The sequence below is a fragment of the Oncorhynchus clarkii genome, chromosome 28 (assembly GCF_045791955.1).
Source record: "Oncorhynchus clarkii lewisi isolate Uvic-CL-2024 chromosome 28, UVic_Ocla_1.0, whole genome shotgun sequence".
NCBI classification, from domain to species: Eukaryota; Metazoa; Chordata; class Actinopteri; order Salmoniformes; family Salmonidae; genus Oncorhynchus; species Oncorhynchus clarkii.
Genome location: NC_092174.1, coordinates 18,003,064 through 18,027,732, shown reverse-complemented (window position 1 = coordinate 18,027,732; position 24,669 = coordinate 18,003,064). Strand labels below are relative to the sequence as shown.

The 24,669-nt window shown below is 44.6% G+C and overlaps 1 protein-coding gene across 5 annotated transcripts in view; it reads left to right on the top strand.

Annotated features, from left to right (window-relative positions):
* Positions 1 to 24,669, top strand: part of LOC139387612 (ATP-dependent 6-phosphofructokinase, platelet type-like) — a 45,553-nt gene that overhangs the window by 18,206 nt on the left and 2,678 nt on the right. For 3 of the 5 annotated variants that reach the window (XM_071133983.1, XM_071133980.1, XM_071133981.1), the window contains 20 exons: positions 834 to 907; positions 2,646 to 2,723; positions 4,395 to 4,584; positions 4,842 to 5,007; positions 5,180 to 5,224; positions 5,435 to 5,543; positions 6,090 to 6,185; positions 11,459 to 11,551; positions 11,880 to 12,005; positions 12,238 to 12,302; positions 12,491 to 12,560; positions 14,756 to 14,902; positions 18,121 to 18,191; positions 18,348 to 18,435; positions 20,974 to 21,126; positions 21,974 to 22,138; positions 23,455 to 23,516; positions 23,922 to 24,033; positions 24,167 to 24,266; positions 24,480 to 24,585. In XM_071133983.1, the coding sequence (XP_070990084.1) occupies positions 834 to 907; positions 2,646 to 2,723; positions 4,395 to 4,584; positions 4,842 to 5,007; positions 5,180 to 5,224; positions 5,435 to 5,543; positions 6,090 to 6,185; positions 11,459 to 11,551; positions 11,880 to 12,005; positions 12,238 to 12,302; positions 12,491 to 12,560; positions 14,756 to 14,902; positions 18,121 to 18,191; positions 18,348 to 18,435; positions 20,974 to 21,126; positions 21,974 to 22,138; positions 23,455 to 23,516; positions 23,922 to 24,033; positions 24,167 to 24,266; positions 24,480 to 24,585 (2,116 nt within the window). Of the gene's footprint in view, positions 1 to 833; positions 908 to 2,645; positions 2,724 to 4,394; positions 4,585 to 4,841; positions 5,008 to 5,179; positions 5,225 to 5,434; positions 5,544 to 5,736; positions 5,833 to 6,089; positions 6,186 to 11,458; positions 11,552 to 11,879; positions 12,006 to 12,237; positions 12,303 to 12,490; positions 12,561 to 14,755; positions 14,903 to 18,120; positions 18,192 to 18,347; positions 18,436 to 20,973; positions 21,127 to 21,973; positions 22,139 to 23,454; positions 23,517 to 23,921; positions 24,034 to 24,166; positions 24,267 to 24,479; positions 24,586 to 24,669 lie in introns of all 5 variants that reach the window. The other 2 variants (XM_071133982.1, XM_071133984.1) reach the window with 2 other exon arrangements.

The following is a 24,669-nucleotide window of genomic DNA, read 5'->3' as shown; positions in this document are numbered from 1 at the left end:
CCTGGCTAACTTGGGACTCAACCTCACAACCTCTTGGCCAAGTTTGTATCAGGCCAATGTCTCATCAGAATCCATCAGAATCCAGGTGCGGCCAATTTGCATAACCACTCCACCTTGTAAACTAAAGAATGCGGTATGCATATTTCCTCACATGATGTTAGTAAAAACCACTTGCAAGTCTTACCTGCCAGAAAATATCAGTTTGTTCTGTATATAGGGGGATTTCTATAATGACTCACAGAACCATTGGCCATGCTTCAGGAAATCTTCCAGTGGATGAATAACTTTTGAAGTGTTTATCATTATTAATCCACATTGAGAAATCTGTGCCATTCTCCATGTGTAGACTCATCTCCTTCATCTTATATCGGTACTGGTACTCTAGCATGACTGCTTGGCACTAGCCAAACCACAGTACCAGTACCAGTGTTTACAGTCTCATTGCAACTAAGATGCCAGTTTTTATAATCATTATGATCAGTTTTCAGACTGTAAATGGAAAATGTATTAGATATTGAATTAATGCAATGACACATGGCCGATGGCTATGCAAGCAACTTTCTCTGCTGGACGAAGCACCCCACTGGGCAAAGACGTCAATTCAACGTCTATTCCACGTCATTTCATTGAAAACAACCTTGATTCAGTGGGACATCACTTTAATTTGGTTGATTTATCTCTGTGATTAATTCCATCTCCCTGATGAGTATTTTCAGTCTGGAGTCTACTGGATGGAACATCCAGTGCAATAGCCATTCATGTACTGCCATTTTTAATTCTCTCTCCAACCTCTCTCTCTCTCTCTCTCTCTCTCTCTCTCTCTCGTTGTGCAGGTATGAATGCTGCGGTCCGGGCTGTTGTCCGCATGGGTATTTATGTGGGAGCTAAAGTCTACTTCATCCATGAGGTGAGATCATGACAGACACTACTTGGGGGCTTGTACCATTCTACCACTGACACTGAGACAAATCAACTCTGGCAAGCTCTGTGTTCAGGGGGCAAAGCTATTCTGTCAAATGAGGGTCATGAAAATGAGAAGTAAGGTTATCTAACATTTTGCCATGTCATGGGTGTTAAGTTCATGTTTTAAGTATCCCTATAGTTCTGTTTTTACGGGGCATTCACTCTGTTATTAGTACTCCTGCGCAGCAGTCTCGTTGTGGATGAACCTGGCCTGAGTGCAATGACAACCATGTAGTGTGCTAATATGGTTTAGTAAACGTTGTTGAACGTCGTTGTGTCATTTCGAGTTAACAATGGGGTCAGTCCTAAATGGCACTCTATTCCCTATATAGTGCACTACTTTTGACCGGGGCCCTTTATAGGAAATGGGGGCAGTTGATAGTGGGAGTAGTTTCCCATAGATAAGTAGCTTCTTAAAGCGATTGTTCACCCAAATTACAAAATGACACATTGGTTTCCTTACCCTGTAAGCAGTCTATGGATAAGGTAGGAGAGCAATTCATGCGTTTTTGTTTCCCTAGCACTGTTTCCACATGATAACATTTTAGCATTTGTGGCACAAATACCATTCAAGTCATGGGACTGATATAAGCATCATGTCTAAATCATTCAAAAGTATCTACAATTTATGGTGAAGCTCAACAAAGTCACTTAGATGATTTGAACATGATGCGCGAAAAATGCTAATATTGTTCACATGACTTGAATGGGATTTCCTCCACCAATGTTAAAATGATAGCATGTGGAAACAGTCGCAGGGAACTTTGCTTAAGTGTTGTCTATTGTTAGAGACTCTGGTGTTTAATGAGTGATGAAAGGCATTCCGTTGAGGAGGCTCACATCACACTCACTGGTTTTGTCCCAAATGGCACCTTATTCTTTATATAGTGCACCATTTTTGTCCAGTGCCCTATATAGTGCAATACTTTTAACCAGGGCCCATAAGGTCTCCTATTTTGTGCCTTACTTTTGATCGGGGCCCATCTGGTTCTGGTCAGAAGTAGTGCACTATTTCCTATATAGTGCTCTACTTTTGACCAGATTCCTATGGGTCCTGGTCAAAAGTAGTAAGAGGTGTTAGGTTCTATTATTAGAGTAAGAACTCAACAGACACTGTGAAAGCTCAAACCAAGTTTATTCTTCCCAGAGGGTCAATACAGCTGCATTAGACAAAGCCATGGTTCCACCTGTGGTGGTATACAGACTCCACTTTGGGTGGAGTCTCCTCATTATCGCTACACATTGCATCATTATTGCTAGGCAGGGAGCTGAGTGATATTGGCCTTAAACGGTTCCTCACTGTCACGGATCCCTCCGGAACTTTCATCACACACACCTGTCCCATATTCCCACTGATTAGTATTGGTATATATGTGCCCTTTGATTTCCATGGTCTTGTTGATTATTGTTACAATCTGTCTGACTCAATAGAGGATGTAGGATACCTTGAGTTGTCTATGGAGGCCAGTAGTGACAGTATCTATGATAATCTGTTGTTTACTTTTACAGGCAGAAGTTAGCATGATTTAGCATCGTCATCTCAAAGTCAATGTCAATATTCCTGATAGCAAAGCTGCGTTGTAGAGTCAATGACTGATACTATGTAACAACATTATAAGTGGTGAAGATGTTCGGAAATGAGGAAATATAGGCCAATGTTAAGGTTTCTTTTCTCCTTGCAGGGTTACCAGGGTATGGTAGACGGTGGAGATAACATTGAAGAGGCATCATGGGAAAGTGTCTCCAGCATGTTACAAGTGGTAAGCAGGCAAAATACTAGGGATTTCTTTAGAATTCCCATAGACCATGTACAGTATACAATGCTAGGAATATGAGTTGAAAGTTATTCCGCTGTTACCGACCCTTAGGCAACTTTTGGAAAAAATAGTGTTTGACCAGATACAATGCTATTTCAAAGTAAACAAATTAGCAACAGACTTTCAGCACGCTTATGGTGAAGAGCATTCAACACTTACGCAAATGTCTGAGAAAAATGTTTTATCAGAAAACTCTGGGGGCTGTTTTGTTAGACTTTCAGTGCAGCTGATGATTGACATTATCAATCATAATCTGCTGCTGGAAAAATGATGTGTTATGGCTTTACATCCCCTACTATATTGTGAAGGAGAGTTACCTGTCTAATGGAACACAGCGGGTGTTCTTTAATGGAAGCCTCTCCAACACAACCCAGGTAGCCAGGCATTCCCAAGGGCATCGGTCTAGACCCCTTACTTTTTTAAAACCACTGGCACTGAGTAAAGCCTGTGTGTCTATGTAACAAAGAGCTGCAGTCAGTTTCAGAATGGGCAGCAAGAAATAAGCTAGTCCTAAATAAAAAAAAAAACTAAAAGCATTTGGGACAAATTATTCACTAAACCATAAATCTCATCTAAATCTTGTAATGAATAATGTGGAAATTGAGCAAATTTAGGAGATTAAACTGCTCGGTGTAACCCTGGATTTGAACCGTTATGGTCAAAACATATGGATGCAACAGTAGCTAAGATGGGGAGAGTTCTGTCTATAATAAAGCGATGCTCTGCCTTCTTAACAACACTATCAGCAAAACAAGTACTACAGGCCCTAGTTTTGTTGCACCCGGACTACTGTCCAGTCATATGGTCAAGTGCCACAAAGAGGGACGTTGGCAAATTGCAGTAGGATCAGAACAGAGCAGCTGGCCCTTAGATGTGTACGGAGAGCCAGCATTGATAATATCCATGTCAATCTCTCCTGGCTCAGGGTGGATGCAGAATCCACATTACTGCTTGTCTTTGTGAGCATTATTGACATGTTGAAATCACTGAGCTGTCTGTTTAAGTGACTAGCACACAGCCCAGACATGTTTTATTGTATGTAATTGTGATTGGAACCCAGGATGTGTAGCTGCTGCCTTGGCAGCTAATGGGGATCCAGAATAAAATCCCAAATGGTATAAATATATTTTGGTCCCAGACTTGTAATTCACAAATTGCATGTGACAGATGAGCGCAGCTGCATTTCTGCCTGATGCTAAACAGAGTGGAAGGTGCCTTGTCATTATGGATTCTGCATGAACCTGTTAGTTAATGACAACAACAAAACACACCACACAACACAACAAAAAAACTAAATGAGAGGTTGAATTAATGAGGCATATCAATGACTGCAGCAGTGCTCCATTGTGTCAGATTATGCCATCCATTGGTTTGGTCTAGAGCTTTGTGTTCCATCCATCCAACCGTCATCTGCCCATTCATCCAACATCCATCCATCCACATTTATCCATCCATCCCTCCATATATCCTTCATCCATCTACCCAATCTTCCTTCATCTATCTATCCAACCTCAACCTATCCATCAATGAAATTGTCATCCATCCAGCAATCCATCTTTCCAACTGTCATTCATCCATTCATTTGAATTCTTAGCTGTTGTGTTTTCCTGTCAGGGTGGCACAGTCATTGGCAGTGCCCGCTGCAAGGAGTTCCGCAGCCACGAGGGGCGTCTAAAGGCTGCCCACCAACTGGTTCTGCGTGGCATCACCAACCTGTGTGTGATCGGAGGGGACGGTAGCCTCACGGGGGCCAACCTCTTCAGAGAGGAGTGGAGCGGACTACTGGAAGAACTTGTTCGACAGGGTAACTGAACGTTGTATTCCATGTAGTGGACCAAATGTTCACAGTAATCTACTCCATCACTAAATTAGATAACTAATTTCCTACGCAAATTGCAAAAAAAAATATTTTCCCACATGATATGTAGTAAGACATGTATTACTAGGTATTACCAAAGTCTGTATACCAAAGCCTGTATACAGCCATTCCACCTATGCGTGTACATTACTCAGTAGTAAAACCAGTGGGTTAAATTGTGGTCTTGTGTATCCTGTTTAAAGGTCTGATTGATGAGGAGGCTGCCCAGAACAACTCAGAGCTACACATCGTGGGAATGGTGGGCTCCATCGACAACGACTTCTGTGGCACTGACATGACCATCGGGACAGACTCTGCCCTGCACAGAATCATAGAGGTGGTAGACGCCATCATGACTACTGCACAGAGGTACTGACAGAAACAGTATAGCAAGTGTGTCCCAAATGGCACCCTATTCCCTATATAGTGCACTATGTATTTGGGAAGCATCCAGTGAATTTAATAAAGGGTACATATTACAGCTCAGTGGTGTTGTTTGTACACACTCAACCTTTACACAAACTTCTCTCCTTTCTCTCAGCCACCAGAGGACGTTTGTGCTAGAGGTCATGGGAAGGCATTGTGGGTATGGAATGACATTTATTTGCTGCTCTGACTTCCTGCTTTATTCTTGTGTATTTCCTTGCTGGAATTTAGCTATGGGCTCTCAGCGGTCTTGCTTTGAAAATGTTTGTTCATAATACATACAAATGGGTTTGTGTTTGCATGTAGTTATTTATAGTTTATTATATTCTAATGTGTGTGTGTTTGCGTGCGTGTGTGTATGCGTGTGTAGGTACCTGGCTCTAGTCAGTGCTCTGGCCTGTGGGGCCGACTGGGTCCTGATCCCTGAGATGCCCCCTGAGGATGGTTGGGAGGAACATATGTGTCAGAAACTATCTGAGGTAAAACACACACACACGCACAGGTGACATCTGACATGTGCAGATGTAACAATAAACACATTTTAATCTATGCTTTACATTGAATGGGATGTACTGCTTAGTGATCACAAGTGTTGTAGTGTATTGTATTCCCTTGTATTCCCTTCAAGCAAAATCAACAGTGTTCATTCATGCAGTGTTTCTTAATGCCCAGAGCCGATCCAGGGGTTCAAGGCTGAATATAATCATAGTTGCTGAAGGAGCCATTGACAGACAAGGAAAGGCTATTACTGTTGATAATGTCAAGGATGTGAGTACCTGAATATGCAACGAAGGGGGAACCAAAAGCAGGTCCGACAGATGCGTGAATAGCTCCATGCTTTACAGATGAAAGGAATCTGTACAGTGAAAGATAGAGAAAGAAAGAAGAGGTAGTAGACATATCTGTTCTTTCTCGTTCTAGGCATGCAGCTGTTTCAGCATAAACCGGGTCCAGCTTTTGACAAGCCAAATGCAAAACTTTTCTGTCATGTACTGTATATCTGTGCTTTGTTTGTATTCCTATAGAACCGTGCAGATAAGAAACGGCTCAATATCATTATTGTAGCTGAGGGGGCGATAGATTGCCACAACAAGCCTATCACTACAAACCATATTAAGGAAGTAAGTGCTATGAGAAGACCAGCCCAGCCCAGCTGTCTTGTACTGGGACAGTACTCATCTGCAGACCTGAGTTCAAATCCGGTTTAAAATCTTTCAAATACTTTGAATGTTTGCTTGAGTGGCAGATGGGTGGGGTTTGCAGTTTTGCGACTATTCTATTGTTACCAAGCGCCAGCCAAGCTCAATTAAGCCCAATTTAAGTATTTTAAATGATTTCAAATAGTTTTTGAACCCAGGTCTGGTACAGTACTCCTTTGTTTCCATGGTTCCTTCTGGTTGGACATTGTCATCTCTCACTCTCTCTGTCCCATTAACAACATGCTGTACATGTTTTAAGTCTTTTCATGGACCTTTCTTAGTGATGTGAAGTTCTGTGAATTATACTCCTTCCTGTTTGTGCATTGCCACCTTGTTCTTCGTCACCGCACCTAAGAACCTAGTAAGCATAGAATTACATATATAACTTATCTCTGTGCCGGTAAGAGTCCTATACAGTACATTTTACCTGGGAGAACAGAAGAACAAGATTGAGTCCAAAGTGACACCCTATTCCCTATATAGTGCACTACTTTTGACCAGGACCCATTGGACTCTGGTTAAAAGTAGTGCACTATATACAGAATAGCGTGACATTTGGGACACAAAAGTGTTGGAGGTGTTACATCTGCTCCTGCCACGCCCTGTTCTGCTCATCCTGTTTCTCCTTGACCTGCCACGTAACAGTACTATCTGGCCAAAGAGATGAACCCAGCGGACTCAGATACTCTCCACCAAACCCTCTCTGGCCAAGGCGCCCTGCTCGAGCAACATGACCAAGACCTGAAAGCCCTTCTGGAGCACATCAATGAGTTTTCACAGAGCCTGTCTGACCTACAGGGCCGAACCTTCACAACGAGCTCACAACCAGTCCCAAGTCATTCTTCTCTGCCTCGGGAGCCGTTTCCAACTCCCGAGCTCTACGATGGCAACCTCTGAGCTTGCAGAGCCTTTTTAGTATAAAGTTCACTAGTATTTGAGCAACAGCCCTAATCTTATGCTAGCAAACATGCCAAGATTTCCTTCCTGATTAGCTGCCTCCATGGAGCAGCGCTTTCCTGGGCCACAGCGGTGTGGGAGAGACAGTCCCCCATCTGCTTCTTCTACTCTAGATTCACGGAGGAGATGAAAAAAGTCTTTGACCACCTGGTCTGCGGTAAGGATGCGGCTAAATGACTCCTGTCCCTCCGTCAAAGCCACCATAGTGTTGCTGAGATGGCATGTGAGTTTCGCACCCTCGCGGCTGAAATGAGGAGGCCTTTCAGGGAGCATTCCAGAATGTGCTCACTGAGACCATCAAGGACGAGTTGGTGTCCAGGGATGAGCCTGATGGACTCGATGAATTCATCTTTCTCGCCATCTGCATCGACAACAGTCTCAATGAGCGTCGGAGGGAGAGAGTAGGTAAGGTTGCATGCACCATAATATCTGCTTCAACACCTTGTCCTCCTTCTCCGACTGCATCCCTTTCCAAGGCACTTCCTGATCCTAAACCCATGCAGCTTGGCCGGGCCCATCTCTCCAGAGGAGAGGCAGTGGCGAATCGGCGCTAGGAGCTGCCTATACTGTCGCCAGGTTGGTCACTTTGTCTCCACTGGTTCCCTGCGTACAGCAAAAGTAGGTAGTGGGGGATATACTGTTGAGCCAAATCGCCTGCCCATCTTCCCCCAGACCCCTGCTTGAAGGCAACCCTGTGTGGCAGAGCCAGGCTTTTCCTCACTCTGCTCTCATCGATTCGGGCGCTGACCGGAGCTTCCTGGACCGAGGTGTCGTTACTCAGTTGGGCCTGGACACTGTCACACTCGATTCAACCCCTCAATGCCAATGCTCTCAACGGACAGCTCCTCGCCCGTGTCTGTGAGAGAACCGTACCTGTCATCCTGTCTCTCTGGAAACCACCAGGAAAAGATCAGTTTCCACATAATCGACTGTCCTTACTCCCCCTGGTTCTTGGCCATCCATGGTTAAAGCTACACAACCCACAGATTGACTGGACTTCCGGAAAGGTAACCACTTGGAGTTCATTTTGTCACTCTAATTGTCTACATTCTGCCATTCTCCCTGCCTTTTCTGTGCCCCAGTTCATTCTAGAACCTCCGGACCTGTCATCAGTTCCTCCAGAGTATCACGATCTACCTCCTGTGTTCAGCAAGCACCCGCCTCATTGGCCTTACGACTGCGCCATTGACCTCCAGCCTGGAGGTCCTCTTCACAGTAGCCGGTTATTTAACCTCTCTCGCCCCGAGCAAGAGGTTATGGAGAGGTACATCCAGGATTCTCTGGCTGTAGGACTTATCAAGCCATCTTCCTCCCTGGTGGGTTCTGGGTTTTTCTTTGTGAAGAAGGATTAGTCACTGAGGCCGTGCGTAGACTTCCGTGGGCGGAATAATATCACAGTAAAGAACAAGTACCCCTTGCCACTCATCAGCTCTGCTTTTGCCCCCCTCCATGGTGCCCAAGTGTTTACCAAACTCAACCTCCGGAATGTCTACCACCTTGTCCGCATAAGAGAGGGATCCACTGGATCCCTTTGAGGAGTTGGTCATGCCTTTTGGTCTAACTAACGCCCCTGCTGTTTTCCAGAACCTAGTCAATGATGTGCTGAGGGATGTGATTGGACACTTCATTTTTGTCTATTTAGATGACATCCTGATTTTTTCCAAGGACCCTGAGGCTCACCATCAACACATTTGCCAAGTTCTTCAACGGCTGTTGGAGAATAAGCTTTTTCTTAAAGCTGAGAAATGTGAGTTCCATGCTGCTTCAGTGTCTTTCCTTGGTTATATTATTGCACAGGGACAGTTACGTATAGACCCTACCAAGGTCATGGCAGTCACAGAGTGGCCTGCGCCATCCAACCTGAAGCAGCTACAGTGTTTTCTGGGGTTTGCAAATTTTTACAGACGTTTCATCTGCAACTACAGCCGTCTAGCTGCACCACTCTCACCTCCACCTCCACTCCATCCCAATGGACTCCTGAGGCAGAGGCAGTATTCCTGGAACTCAAGCGTCGCTTCAGCTCTGCCCCGGTCCTTACTTAGCCCAACCCAGGACTCCAGTTCATCGTGGAGTTGGACACCTCTGACACCGGGGTAGGTGCTGTTCTGTCTCAATGTTCCCCCTCAGAAGGTCCACCCATGTGCATTCTTTTCCCTTAAGCTCTCACCTGCAGAGGAATTTTGACATCGGAAACGGTGAACTCCTGGCTCTTGAGGAATGGCATCACTGGCTGGGGGGCTCTGTACTCCCCTTCATTGTGTGGACTGACCATAAAAATCTGTCCTACATCCAGACTTCCAAACGTCTGAACTCCCGGCAAGCCAGGTGGGCCTTGTTCTTCGGTAGATTTAATTTCACACTCGCTTATCGCCCCGGTTCAAAGAATATCAAGCCTGATGCCATCTCCCGCCAGTTCACCACCGACAGCACGGGTACCGAGGCAGAAGCCATTGAGCGATCCACCTGCATCGTTGCCACCGTCACCTGGGAGATCTAGTCCCGTATCCGCCAGGCTCAGCAGAACCAGCCTGATCCGGGTAACGGTCCAAAGAATGCTTTGTTTGTTCCAGATTGTGTTCGCTCTGTTCTTCAGTGGGGCCATTCTACTCACCTCACCATTCACTCTGGTATGAACCGGACCCTCGCCTTCCTGCGTCAGCGCTTCTGTTGGCCCACCATGGAGAGAGATGTCCGGGAGTTTGTCTCAGCCTGCTCGGTTTGTGCTTGGAACAAAACTTCCACTAAACCCACTTCCGGACTGCTGCGCCCTCTTCCCTTACCCAGTCGCCCCTGGTCACACATCGCTCTGGACTTCGTCACTGGCCTTCCCCCATCTAACGGTAACGCCGTCATCCTCACCATTATTGATAGGTTTTCCAAAGTGGCTCACTTCATTCCCCTCTCCAAGCTCCCGTCCTCCAGGGAGACTGTGGACCTGCTAGTATCCCATGTGTTTTGTCTGCATGCCATTCCCACTGACATCATTACCGACTGGGGACCCAACTCCCAGGTATGGAGATCCTTCTGTTCAGCTCTTGGTATCAATGTCAGTCTTTCTTCTGGATATCACCCCCAGACCAACGGCCAGACCGAACGGGCCAACCAAAAGTTGGAGACTGCCCTACGCTGCGTGACTTCTGCTAACCCTTCTTCCTGGAGCGCTCAGCTAACCTGGGTTGAATATGCCCACAACACCCTCACCAACGCCTCATCAGGTATGTCACCTTTCGAGTGTGCTCTGGGTTACTAACTCCCCTTGTTCCCCATCCAAGAGGTTGAGGTTGCGGTCCCCTCTGTCCAGGACCATCTGCGCTGTTGTCATCGTACCTGGAGAAAGGCTCGGGCTGCCCTTCTTCATGCCTCCGACAGGACCTAGTCCCAAGCCAACCGTCGCCGGGTCTCAGCCCCAATCTACACATCAGGTCAAAAGGTATGGTTCTCATCAGAGGACCTGCCATTGAAGAAACTGTCCCCCCAATTCATTGGTCCCTTTGAAATTGACCGTGTCATTAACCCCTCTGCTGTGCGCCTGAAACTCCCAGCCTCTCTCAGGATCCATCCTACCTTCCATGTATCCCTGATTAAACCTGTGTGCTCCAGTCCCGTCTCCTCCTGCAAGAGCTCCTCCACCCCCTCGACTCATCGATGACCATCCTGCCTATACCATCCTGCGGCTTTTGGATTGACGTGGTCGGGCTTGCGGCTGGCAGTACCTAGTGGACTGGGAGGGGTATGGGCCGGAGGAGCACTGCTGAGTGCACCACCGTCACATTCTGGACCCCTCCCTCTTACGTGATTTCTATACCTCACACCCAGATGAGCCTGGTCGAGGGGGGGGGGTACTGTAAAATCTGCTCCTGCCACGCCCTCTATTGCTCATCCTGTGTCTCCTTGACCTGCCGCAAAACAGGAGGCTCACTTACTGTGTACATGGCAGGAAGTGTTTTGCATGTGTCTACAGTGCTTGTGCTTTCCCCTTCTGTCTTACTTCCTGAGAAATAGCATGCCATTTTCATTCTCTTTCTGCCATACATAGTGTATTATGTAACATATCTCAAATACCACGTTTTCAAATAGTCAATAGTTACGTCCCAAATGACACACTATTCTTTATATAATGCACTACTTTAGATCAGAGCTGTCTGGTCAAACGCAGTGCATTTTATAGGGAATAGGGTGCCGTTTGGGATGTAACCAGTGTTATTTAAGTACACTCTGATCTTCCTCTCCTGCTATAGCTGGTTGTTAGCTGTCTGGGGTTTGACACCCGAGTCACCATCCTGGGTCACGTCCAGAGAGGAGGAACCCCCTCTGCCTTCGACAGGATCCTAGTGAGTGATACATCCACATACCAAAATTACATCATTAAAAGGCACTTACAGTTTCAGTATTGCTTCCCAAATGGCACCCTATTCCCTATATAGTGCGCTACTTTTCAGTTGGAGTCACAGCCATTTGTGCTGCTGCTTGTCTAATAGCTCCATAATATCCCTGGTATGTTTGTTTTGGTTAGTGACCATGAGGCAGCCAAAGTTTCAGAGTGGTCATCATAATTGAAAAAGCATGTCATACTATTAAGCAATTTCTAACTTGAACCTGAAGTTACAGTATTTTCCCAGCGTCCCAAAATACAGTGTAACCTTTGACCTGTCTGTCCAGGCCAGTCGTATGGGAGTGGAGGCGGTCCTGGCCCTGCTGGAGGCGTCAGACAGTACCCCGGCCTGTGTGGTGTCTCTGTGTGGGAACCAGGCTGTCCGTCTGCCCCTCATGGAGTGTGTTCAGATGGTAAGTGCTGTTGGCCTGCCACTTACACTGTGTGTTCAAGATTGCTTTACTCAACTGTAAATGAAGCACACATATGGAGTGATAGCCTACCCCATTTTAGTGGTGTGTTTTTATGTTGTACACCCCCAAGTACTTCTACCTACAGTATACATTATAGATATATTATGAATTAATATAATTGGTAGGCTGTTGATTAGAGACAAATTACCATTCGTAATTATTTTCTCACTAGACACAAGATGTCCAGAAATCCATGGACGAGAAGAATTTTGAGGAAGCCGTGAGACTGCGTGGGAGGTACATTATCTGACTCTGTGTATATAGGATTTCTTTGGTAAAATAAACATAAATCTCTGTATTTGGAAGCTTCATTGAATTGTGATGGATTTTCCACTGGCCTTTAAAAGCTTATGCAACTCAGTAATGGAGGCTTCTGGAGAATGGTAGAAGGATAAATAACAGTATGTTTCATTAATATTTTGCAGGAGTTTCGAAAACAACCTGAACACCTACAAACTCCTCTCTTACCACAAAGCAGACTCTGAACTCCCAAATGTAAGTAACCTCAGATAACCCAAGATAAAATGAATAATGTACATACACAAAGTAACTGTGACATTCATATTTATTTCCTCCTAATGTTTGTGTCATTCCAGCATTTCTCAGATTTGCGCGTTAGGAACAGATACTTTCTGTTGAGGTGCATTGTGGGTCATGCGGAGGTCTTTTTGTGACAGTAACAGTGTTTGTTCAATTGCTTCTGTTTTAAGGGGATAGGAGGAGGATGAGCCCCCATATAATGTATGTACTATACTGTAGCCTATTATACTATAACAGTTCTAGCTCAGTGCTCCTAAGTGCCAACAATTAGTTGCAACTATATCTATTTTTAATTATTATACATTTTTTTAAAACCTTTTTCTCCCCATGTTTGTGGTATCCAATTGGCAGTTACACTCTTATCTCATCACTGCAACTCCCAGACTTGGGAGAGGCGCAGGTCGAGAGCCGTGCGTCCTCCGAAACACAAACCAACCAAGCTTGCTTCTTGGCACAATGCCCACTTAACCCGGAAGCCAGCCGCACCAATGTGTCGGAGGAAGACCTGGTGACCATGTTAGCGTGCATTACGCCTGGCCCACCACAAGAGTCGCTAGTGCGCGATGGTACAAGGACATCCCTGCCGGCCAAACCCTCCACTAACCCGGACGACGCTGGGCCAATTGTGCACCGCCCCATGGGTCTCCCGGTCGCGGCCAGCTGAGACAGAGCCTGGACTTGAACCCAGAATCTCTAGTGGCACAGCTAGCACTACGATGCAGTGCCTTAGACCACGCCAAGTTGCAACTATAGCTATACCTTGTCAGATATCAGTCTCAACGTCAACAGTGAAGAGGTGACTCCAGGATGCTGGCCTTCTAGGCATAGTTCCTCTGTCCAGTGTCTGTGTTCTTTTGGCCATCTTAATCTTTTATTTTTATTGTCCAGTCTGAGATATGGCTTTTTCTTTGCAACTCTGCCTAGAAGGCCAGCATCCCGGAGTCGCCTTTTCACTGTTGACGTTGAGACTGGTGTTTTGCGGGTACTATTTAATGAAGCTGCCAGTTGAGGATTTGTGAGGCGTCTGTTTCTCATTCTAGACACTCTAATGTACTTGTCCTCCTGCTCAGTAGTATACCGGGGCCTCCCACTCCTCTTTATTCTGGTTAGAGCCAGTTTGCGCTGTTCTGTGAAGGGAGTAGGACACAGCGTTGTACGAGATCTTCAGTTTCTTGGCAATTTCTCGCATGGAACAGCCTTCCTTTCTCAGAACAAGAATAGACTGACGAGTTTCAGAAGTAAGTTCTTTGTTTCTGGCCATTTTGAGCCTGTAATCGAACCAACAAATGCTAATGCTCCAGATACTCCATTAGTCTAAAGAAGGCCCGTTTTCAGCTGTGTTAACATAATTGCAAAAGGGTTTTCTAATGATCAATTAGCCTTTAAAGTGATGAACATGGACTAGCAAACACAACGTGCCATTGGAACACAGGAGTGATGGTTGCTGATAATGGGCCTCTGTACGCATATGTAGATATTCCACTAAAAAGCAGACGTTTCCAGCTACAATAGTAATTTACAACATTAACAATGTCCACTGTTTTTCTGATCAATTTGATGTTATTTTAATGGACATTTTTTTTGTTGCTTTTCTTTAAAAAACAAGGAACTTTCTAAGTGACCCCAAACTTTTGAATGCTACTGTAGGTGATTACAACGCTTATGATGTCACTCATTATACGTGGGGTCTATCTGTCCATGATCTTACTGTGATCATCATGTGATTGACAGCTAAATAATTTTCCTAAGCTCAGAGCCAGTGGTCTATGTGAATGAAGTACAACAGCAGCCTATAAAGATGTAACATCTTGGAGCCATAGCATGAGGCCTTGTTAGAGATTATCAATGCATGCTGCTCCATTCTCCGCAGAGACAGCAGCTTTGCCAAGCCTTTACAGCATTTCTCCTGAACATCAAGCACTATGTGCTCCTATTGTATACAGAGGGATCTGCTGTTGATATGTGTGTCAACGGCTTGGAGTTGGGGCCAATTCTATTTAAAGAATTGGATAAGTGCCATTTATCTTCAATGAGTGTTTTGACATGAACTGAATTGAAAAAGAATTGTCGCCATCCTCGCTGTCTAAAAGTGTATGTGTCTGCACATATGCTCGTGTGTGTGACGGTTGTGCTGTGCTGTTGATCCTCAGAGCTCCTTCAACGTGGCTGTGCTGAACGTGGGCGCCCCCGCGGCGGGCATGAACGCAGCTGTCCGCTCGGCCGTCAGGGTGGGCATCAAAGAGGGGCACAAGATGTTTGCCGTTAATGACGGCTTCGAGGGATTCTACAAGGGACAGGTACTGGCGTTAAGACATAAATCTGTTTAGTTTACCTTGTTGTCATTTCATTCTTACCCAATGAGATTTATTGTCACTTATCACGCCCCTATGACGCCTACTTCCTGTTATTGTTAGTAGCGCCTCACTACCACATGATCAACAGGTCAACGTAATAAGAACACAAACACATTTTGACCGTATTAGTCCCCTAGTATTGTTTACACCATAGAAATAGTTATGTTGTTTACACTATATCTTGAAATCACTAGCAAAACCAGAATACTTCTGCATATTTGATCAAAAGATATCAGACAGTGTTGGCTGTGATGAAAACATGACAGCGAAAACAGGTAAGCTATAGGTTATAGTGACCTTGTTAGTGTAATACACTTTTCAAACCAAGATGTTTTGCCGCCAACTTTAGCATGCTGCCATCTTTTTTCCATCTCCTTTATATCTGAAAGGTGTTGCCGGCAACAAAGCCTGTACTTTTATTTCCGCCGACCGACCTAGTCATGATTGCGGTATTATTTAAAAGTCCCGCCAACCCCTCTGTATAAATGTCCCCTTTCATCTTACTGGCTTTGTCATTATGAAACAGTATAAACACACAAATGACTGTCTGCATGACATCGCAGCAGCCTGGTCCAAATAGCAACATTACCTGCCCATTTTTGTTAGCACAAAAAAAAAACATTGGTTTAAACGTTTATTTAGGATATGTAGCTATTAAATCTAGCAAGCCAGGGAACTAAAAGCGAATTTTCTAGACAATGTTTTGGTGTGTTGCTAACGTTAGTTTGTTAGCTAGCTATCTAGCTGGCTAGCCAGCTCATATAATTAAGAGAACATATCTAACAATGTTTTGAGTTCAACTGTAGCAAACTTTTTATTCACCATAACAGGAAAATTAACACATTACAAAGTAATTATTTACAAGTATGGCATGCTGCTAACTTCTGTTGTGAATGTGAAAAAATAGAACAACTTGCAGCTGTCACTCATGTTACCATGACTACTGTTGCAACAACAGGGTCTAGGAGCTAGGGTCAAAGTTAAACGTCTCTTGCTCCTTGCCGGCTAAAGCAATGGCGATATAAAAGGGGAATGCCGACAAGAAAGACGTAGAAATAGGGTTGTTTGAAATGGGATCATAGAAACATTGCCCAATTTTTTTACAGGCAACATACCGTCAATCCTATGTGAAAGCAGTATAAGTCACCTATACCCCTGTGCCCATGACGCTGGCACAGACAGTGTTTTACAGATACAACTTGTGTGGGGAGATAAACAGCTTACAGTAAGCCATTTACTCTCTCCCTTATGGAGGCCTCTATCTCACCCACACTCTCACCCCTTTTCCCTTATGCAGGCCTTTCTCTCATCCCTACTCTTACCCCGTCTCCCTAATTCAGGCCTCTTTCTCACCCCCACTCTCACCCCCTCTCTATTATGCAGGCCTCTCTCTCACCCCATTCTCATCCCAAGTTCCCAGGCCTCTCACCCAGTTCCCAGGCCTCTCACCCCCACTCTCTTAGCCTCACCCCCACTGCCTCTCTCTGTCACTCTCTCACCCATATCTCGTGCCCTCACCCAGGCCTCACAACACTGCCTGGGCCAGTCTATGTTCAACTGGAGGAAAGCATGAAGGCAGGGATAAGTGATTGAAAAGCATTGGCTGCTCATCCAGACATTGTCTAATGCTACTGTACCTCGGCCAACATTGGGGGATGTGTAAGATGTGGGTAGAGGGTTGTTGGTAGATTATAGCCTGTGTGCTGCAGTACAGACAAGCTGCCAGCTCAGCGTTCAACAACATATTGCCCTCAAAGCACATCACTAAGCTAAGGACCCTGGGACTAAACACCTCCCTCTGCAACTGGATCCTGGACTTCCCGACGGGCCACCCCTAGATGGTAAGGGTAGGCAACAACACATCTGCCACGTTGATCCTCAACACGGGGGCTCCTCAGGGGTGCGTGCTCAGTCCCCTCCTGTACTCCTTGTTCACCCATGACTGAGTGGCCATGCGCGACTCCAACACCATAATTAAGTTTGCCAACGACACAACAGTGGTAGGCCTGTTCACCTACAATGATGAGACAGCCTATAGGCAGGAGGTCAGAGACCTGGCAGTGTGGTGACAGGACAACAACCTCTCCCTCAACGTGAGCAAGACAAAGGAGCTGATCGTGGACTACAGGAAAAGGAGGGCTGAACACGCCCCCATTCACATCAACGGCGCTGTAGTAGAGCTGGTTGAGAGATTCAAGTTCCTTGGTGTCCACATCAGTAGCAAACTATCATGTTCCAAACACACCAAGATAGTCGTGAAGAGGGCACGACAATGCCTATTCCCCCTCAAGTGACAGTAAAAATTTTGCACGGGTCCTTTTCAGTCATAATTTCTCGGCATCCGACTGCAAGGCGCTACAGAGGGTAGTGTGTACGGCTCAGTACATCACTGGGGCAAAGCTTCCTGCCATCCAGGACCTCTATACCAGGCCGTGTCAGAGAAAGGCCCTAAAAATCAATGACTCCACCCACCCAAGTCATAGACTGTTCTCTCTGCTTACTGCACGGCAAGCAGTACCGGAGCGCCAAGTCTAGGTCCAAAAGGCTCCTTAACAGCTTCTACCTCCAAGCCATAAGACTGCTAAACAGTTAATCAGATGGCCACCCGGACTATTTGCATTGACCCCCTTTTCTACGCTGCTGCTACTCACTGTTTATTAATCACTTTACCCCTACCTACATGTACATATTACCTCAATTATCTCTACTAACCTGTACCCCCACATATTGGCTCGGTACCCGTACTCCCGGTATGTAGCCTCGTTATCGTTATTTTATTGGGAAACTTTATTATTTTTATTTTTTTACTTATTTTTTTTTTTTATTATTTGTGCAAATATTTTCTTACTTACTTTAAAAACAACTCTGCATTGTTGGTTAAGGGCTTGTAAAGTAAGCATTTCACCTGTTGTATTCAACGCATGTGACAATTTGGGGGGGGATATTGTCATACAAAGCAAGATAAATGTTGATTGTAAATCTGATGTGCTTGATTGCTTTTTAGAATGTAATTCATTCATTTAGCTTAAATGCTAATGTTTTGTGACCCCTTGAAATGAACATGATGATGTTCACATTTAGCACAGCTTTTTGGAGACTACACAGAACACATTTGAAACCTCATTCTCAAACACAGTTTTGTTGTTTTTGTCTCCACACAGATAAAGGAGATTACATGGGGAGATGTAGCAGGTTGGACCGGCCAAGGGGGGTCCATACTGGGAACAAAGAGGTAGGCTAATGTTTATGTCTGTGGGACCTAAATGGCAACCTATTCCCTATATAGTGCACCACTTTTGAACAGGGCCGATAGAGTGCCATTGAAAAAAATCAACACTGACTTACTGTAGTGTGTAGGTGATTATTGGATTTTCATTTCTAATTTTAGAACCCTTCCAGCGAAGCATCTTGATAAGATTGCTGAACAAATCAGGATACATAACATCAATGCTTTGCTTGTTATCGGTGGATTCGAGGTATGTAGAACACATAACAGCATCAAGTACATTTTACATTCACAGTTGAATATTTACATTTTATATGTAATATATTTACAATATTATTACAGAATTATACCACTATTTTGCAGTACCAAATTGTATATTGTACTTTTTATAATTTCGAAAAGTTATTAACATTAAGCGTATGAGTAAAATTTGAATCTTTGAGTGATACTAAAACATATACTCTCTTCTCATGTGTCTTTGTATCTTTTTCTTAAGTGTTTCACGCAGTTATATTCATTCATTTCACAATCTAAAGTTACAAAATATTCTCCTTTATTTCCTCCTATAATAATCAAGAACATATTTCTGTATGTTCAAAGAACCCCTTTTAGGCTCTTTCCTCCCTGTGTGTCCCTCCCCAGTCTGAGTCACACTGTCCGTTGTGATAGGCCTGGCTCCCTCACCCTGGCTCCGGCCACCTTGTCTCATCTTTACTCATGGTTGTGTCCCAAATGGCACCCTTTTCCATATACAGTGCACCCTCTGGGCCCTGGTCAAAAGTAGTGCACTACATAGGGAATAGAGAGTCAGTTTGTGCAAACACATTAACTCCTCACTCTTAAGACCTGGCTCTGGCTCTGCCCTGTACTGCAGGCCATCCTGGGAGTCATAGAACTGTCCGCCGCCCGGGAGAAATATAATGACTTCTGTGTCCCCATGGTTATGGTCCCTGCCACTTTCTCTAACAATATACTGGGCTCTGATCTCAGCATTGGCGCAGACACAGCTTTAAATGCTATTACTTATGTAAGTGTGGCTGGGGATCAGAGGTCGCGAGGTCAGATGTGTTTAGAACACCTACCACCCAATCCGAATAAAGGACTTCACTGATTGCAGCTTGGGGCGTTGCGTGTACCAGCATCACAACAGGCTGAACATAACTAGGTCTAACCCAAACACACCATACTGATTTGTGTTGAGCTAGGTGTGCATGTGCTCCTATATCATCTGAAGGAAAATAGTTAGGTAGAGTTTAAAAAGCCTTAGAAGGGAATAATAAACACAGTGAAATAGCAAGATAAGGTATGACAACTCATTGTCTGATCAGCTGCAAACAATGTATACATTAGAAACAGCAAGCAGTTACAAAACAGTGTTTTCATTCAAGCTCAACCCATGCAGAGGTAAAGTAGTATATGATTAGGGGCCAGTTTCCCGGACACACTTTAAGCCTTGTCGTAGACTAAAAAACACTTTCAATGGAGATTCTCCTAATGTTTTTTTAGTCCAGAACTAGGCTTAATCTGTGTCTGGTAACTGTCCCTGTAAGTCTAGGTCTTTCAGTCTGAGGCTACTGTTGCTGGTAAATATCACATTGAAGATCCCAGGTAAGTGATACGTACTGGCATGAAGTGACGTCAGTGGCATGTTTTTGCGGCTAGCGTTGTTCTGCCTGCAGCTGCACCTTTCTATGCTTGTTTACTAAACACAATGAGTTGACTTGTCCCTGGTCTGGTTTAACACAACACTTCCTATCCTGCTATCTCTACAGCACTCCTATCCTGCTATCTCTACAGCACTCCTATCCCGCTATCTCTACAACACTCCTGTCCTGCTATCTTTACAACTCTCCTATCCTGCTATCTTTACAACACTCCTATCCTGCTATACATTTGTCTACAAGCCAGTTGGATGAGGTGGAGGTTTTTAAGGGAAGGGTATTAATGAAGGAGAACTAGTAGTAGTAGTAACATTTAGATGTCTTCTCTAACCAATATTTTTACTTTCACCCATCTAGTTGATTTTAATTCCCATCATCAACCAAAACTAGATTTTCACTAAGCATCTGAAAAGCATTTGAATAGTCACTATACTGTATTGGAGAAGGAAGTGAATTCACTTAAGTAACCTACTTGTTGTGATCAAACACAGTATCTTATTTTGTGTTTACTGAGAATATATTGCTAATGGTGAAAAATGGAGATTGAATGTGTCATAGAACAGTATTAGGCTATCAAATTGTTGTCTTGAACCAGGCCAGACGTCCATCTTGTTTTAAACACTGTCTGCATCGGTAGTGTACCTCACGAATAACAGCCAGCATTTTTCCACTCGCGTTCAAACATTCCCTCACGTCGTGAGGCCAAGTGCAGTGTCGCCAGGCTGCATCGTGACAGTCTGAGTCTACTGTTATTTCCACGTCAACACTTCTGTCTGTCTGCCAGCCAGGGTGACCGACCAACCCCGCACTTCTCTTCTTTACCAATGGGATGCCAAGCCAACCCCCCTATCACACGGAGATAGCCACCCTCAGGATACACAGACTACATTTTCTAGATCAGGCCCTAGTAGGGTAACAGGAGGTTTTGCCTCCCAAATGAGAGCCTATTCCTTTTATAGTGCACTACTTTTGACCAGAGTCCCATGGTCCCAATAGTGCACTGCATAGAGAATAGGGTGCCATTTGAGACAACGCCCATAGTCGGGGTAAAATGAAGTAGGATTTCTCTTTGAGTCTGAGAGTGCCCCCCCTAGTAGTCTAACACGTTTGTGCCGCACCACCTCCAGGCGTTTGAGTGTCTGCTGCAGCTCTGTGAGGCCCGGACCAGCCATGAGGACTTTTGCATCCCGATGTGTATGCTGCCTGCCACCATTAGTAACAATGTGCCCGGTACTGATCTGAGTATCGGGGCAGACACTTCCCTCAATGCTATTGTGGAGGTAAGGTAGAACTCACATAGTCTGGTCCCAGATCTGTTTGTGCTCTTGCCAGCTCTATTGCTGTCATTGTCAAGACAAGCATGACAGGGAGTTGGCATGAGAGCACAAACAGACTAGCACTCAGGCAAGACCTCACAACTTTCAATAGGGGTGAAATTATACCGTACTATCAACCATCACTCGATTTGTATTATTATGTGGTATGCTTTCCTAGAGATCTTCAAGTATACTTATGAGCATTGTATTAGCTAAAATACAACAACAAAAATAGTTTAGTCAAGAATTCTCTTATTGGACAGACCCTAGTTGACATTGTGGAAAAGAAGAATGCACAAATGTACTTGGGAATATAGACTGACAACAGACACAGACATTTCCCACAATGTCTCTCCCACATTTACACAGACTTATACAAGCACACTGTACACAAACCCATTTCTGTGCACTTACAACATGCATACTTTAATAGTTAGAATTACTCTTCCCTTTACTGACTGTTTTCTGCTTTAGTGTTATGGAATAATTCTTTATCAGACTCTGCATCCTGGTAAATCTTGCAATACTGTTTGTATTTTATGATCGTATTATATTGGGACATGGAGCATGTTTTGGGCAATTGTGTGAGCATTTGATACCTACTGTATAGACAGCATTTTTGTATGTACCTACTACCTAACAAAATAACATTGTCTGCAAGCTATTGATAACCTTACAGTGGTTGTGTCCCAAATGGCACCCTATTCCCTGTAGTGCACTACATAGAGAATAGTGTGCCATTTGGGATGCAGGCAGTGTGTCTATTTGATCTGACTATGAGCATCTATGTGTGTGTGTGTGTGTGTGTCAGACATGTGACCGCATCAAGCAGTCTGCCAGTGGGACCAAGCGGCGTGTGTTCATCATTGAGACCATGGGGGGGTACTGTGGGTACCTGGCCAGTGTCGGGGGGCTGGCTGCGGGGGCTGACACTGTCTACATCTATGAGGAACCCTTCGACATCAGAGACCTCCAGGTGAGGACCATTGTTTTACAAAGGGTTGCAAAATTCCGTCAACTTTCCCAAAAATCACAGTTTTTATAGAAATCCCGGTTGGAAGATTCTCGGAATCAGGAGGGAATAAACAGGAAATTCGGAAACCTCCAACCATGATTTATGGAAAACCAGGGGAATTTTGGAAACCTAGTTCTACACAGTATACAGTACATTGTTACAAATGTAAATGTTTGCATCATAGTTCATTCCTCAGTGGATATATGTGCAGCTGTGACAACTTTCTAAGTTGAAGCAGTTTTTTAGTATGGAGAACAATCTCCATGTGGCTGTCAATGGTTACATTGTCCTATTTATACAGTCCTGTACAGTACAATTACACTCCAAGGAAAGAGCATCCTTGACAGCAATGTTTGTATTCCCTTTATTGTGCACTACTTTTGAGCCCTTTTGACCCTGGTCAAAAGTGGTGCACTGTAAAGGATGGGGCGGCAGGTAGCCTAGTGTTGGGCCAGTAACCGAAAGGTTGCTGGATCGAATCCCTGAGCTGACAAGGTAAAAATCTGTCGTTCTGCCCCTGAACAAGGCAGATAACCCATTGTTCCCCTGCCAATCACTCTCTCCTCCCTCAGCACAACGGGGCCTCTATTTTAGGACTTCTCAGGTGACCCAGATACAGTACGTAGATAAGGCAGTTATTAATAGGTGGAGAGCATCATAATTCCAGGAGTGGTAAACTCTGATCAAGACACATCACATTATGGTTTGAGGAGGTCTACTCAACATCAGTAGAGAGTTGTTGATGTGCCCGTTTTTATTGTCCGAGAGACACATTGCTGTTTTCAGGTACACAAAAGTTATAGATCCCCTCAGATTATGGAGAAAATATGCAGTCTCCTTCTAAGACTAGACCAATGACATCAAAATGAAAGTATTATTTAATGCCATGAACGTTATGGATATGCTACATTGTGAAACGAGGTGATGTTGATATTTACCCATGTGTTGCAAAGAGCACACACAGTATAAACAAAAGATTGTGTTGATTTTGTGTAATGAGTGCTCATCAATACCCTTACCACAATGTTCAAGCTGTAGCCTACATTGGTCGGAGTGAATGGCGACAACTCCTCTAAGTGGACAGAAAATCAGTAAGACGTGAGCCACCTCCTGGTCACCAGAGCACACTGCAGTGCTCTGTCCCTGAGACACAGCAGAGGAATGAGCGCTCATTCCGCAGCTCTGAAAGTTCGTGCAGGTTAGAGATAGAGGAGGAATACTCTAGGATACTCCAGTCTTCTCACAGCTAATGTGAGGATTTTTCTCACTGCTTTCAGTCCAACGTCGAGCACTTGACAGAGAAGATGAAGACGGGGATCCAGAGAGGCTTGGTGCTGAGGTAAGTGAGCAAAGGCAGAGTCCAGCATGATAGCCTGTTAACAAGTAAACAGTATGTTAACAATGAAGGCATATGTGTACGTCGCCAGCTATGTATGATAGTATGACTATCTTTATGCCATACTGTATAGGCTATTAATACAAATTGTCTAATAAAACTCTTCATTTGTATGTTAAAATATAACCTTTTTGGAACTATTCATCACAATTATGGCCCATTTATATTGTGAACGGGCCCTAATTCTTCCTGTACTGTTTATATTCTATGGAGGCTCTATCAAGGCCACTCATCATCGCTCTGTGTAACTGAACTGAGAGGGAAGACTCCCCCTGTATTGCAGCAGCAGGACAACTGGAACCTTGACATTGTGTGTGCGCGTGCGTGCGTGTGTGTGTGACGGGACAGGAATGAGAACTCCAACGAGAACTTCACCACAGATTTCATCTACCAGCTGTACTCTGAGGAGGGGAAAGGGGTGTTTGACTGCAGGAAGAACGTGCTTGGACATATGCAGCAGGTGTGGTTAGCTCATTACCCACCACACGCACACACAACTGTGTATTCCACATAATATTATTAGCCTACTCCAACCCTAACCCATGAACCTGACCTGAGTAAAACGGATCAATTGTTTTTATTTATTTCCAAAGGGAGGGGCTCCTTCTCCATTTGACAGGAACTTTGGAACGAAGATTGCAGCAAAAGCAATTCAGTGGATTTCAAGAAAGCTAAAGGAGTCCTACAAAGACGGTACTGTACATGTACTGAATGTAGTTCATAAATCCTTTTTTAGTACTAACAGGATGTGGCCTCTTTAGTTTCCCTGTTGATTAAGGTTACATTCCAAATGGCACCCTATAGGCCCATAGGTCTCTCTAGTCAAAAGTAGTGCACTATATTTGGAATATGGTGTCATTTGGGACATACATAAATGTGTGCTGACTGTATTCCCTTACCATGCAGGGAAAGTGTTCGCTAACACAGAGGACACGGCCTGTTTGCTGGGGATGCGTCGCAGAACCATGGCCTTCCAACCAGTAGTGCAGCTGAAAGATGAGACAGACTTTGCGTAAGACAACATTTACAGTACCTTCAGGCACAGCACTTACACAGACACCCATTTAGGATTTCAACCAATGACTGCTCTTCAAAT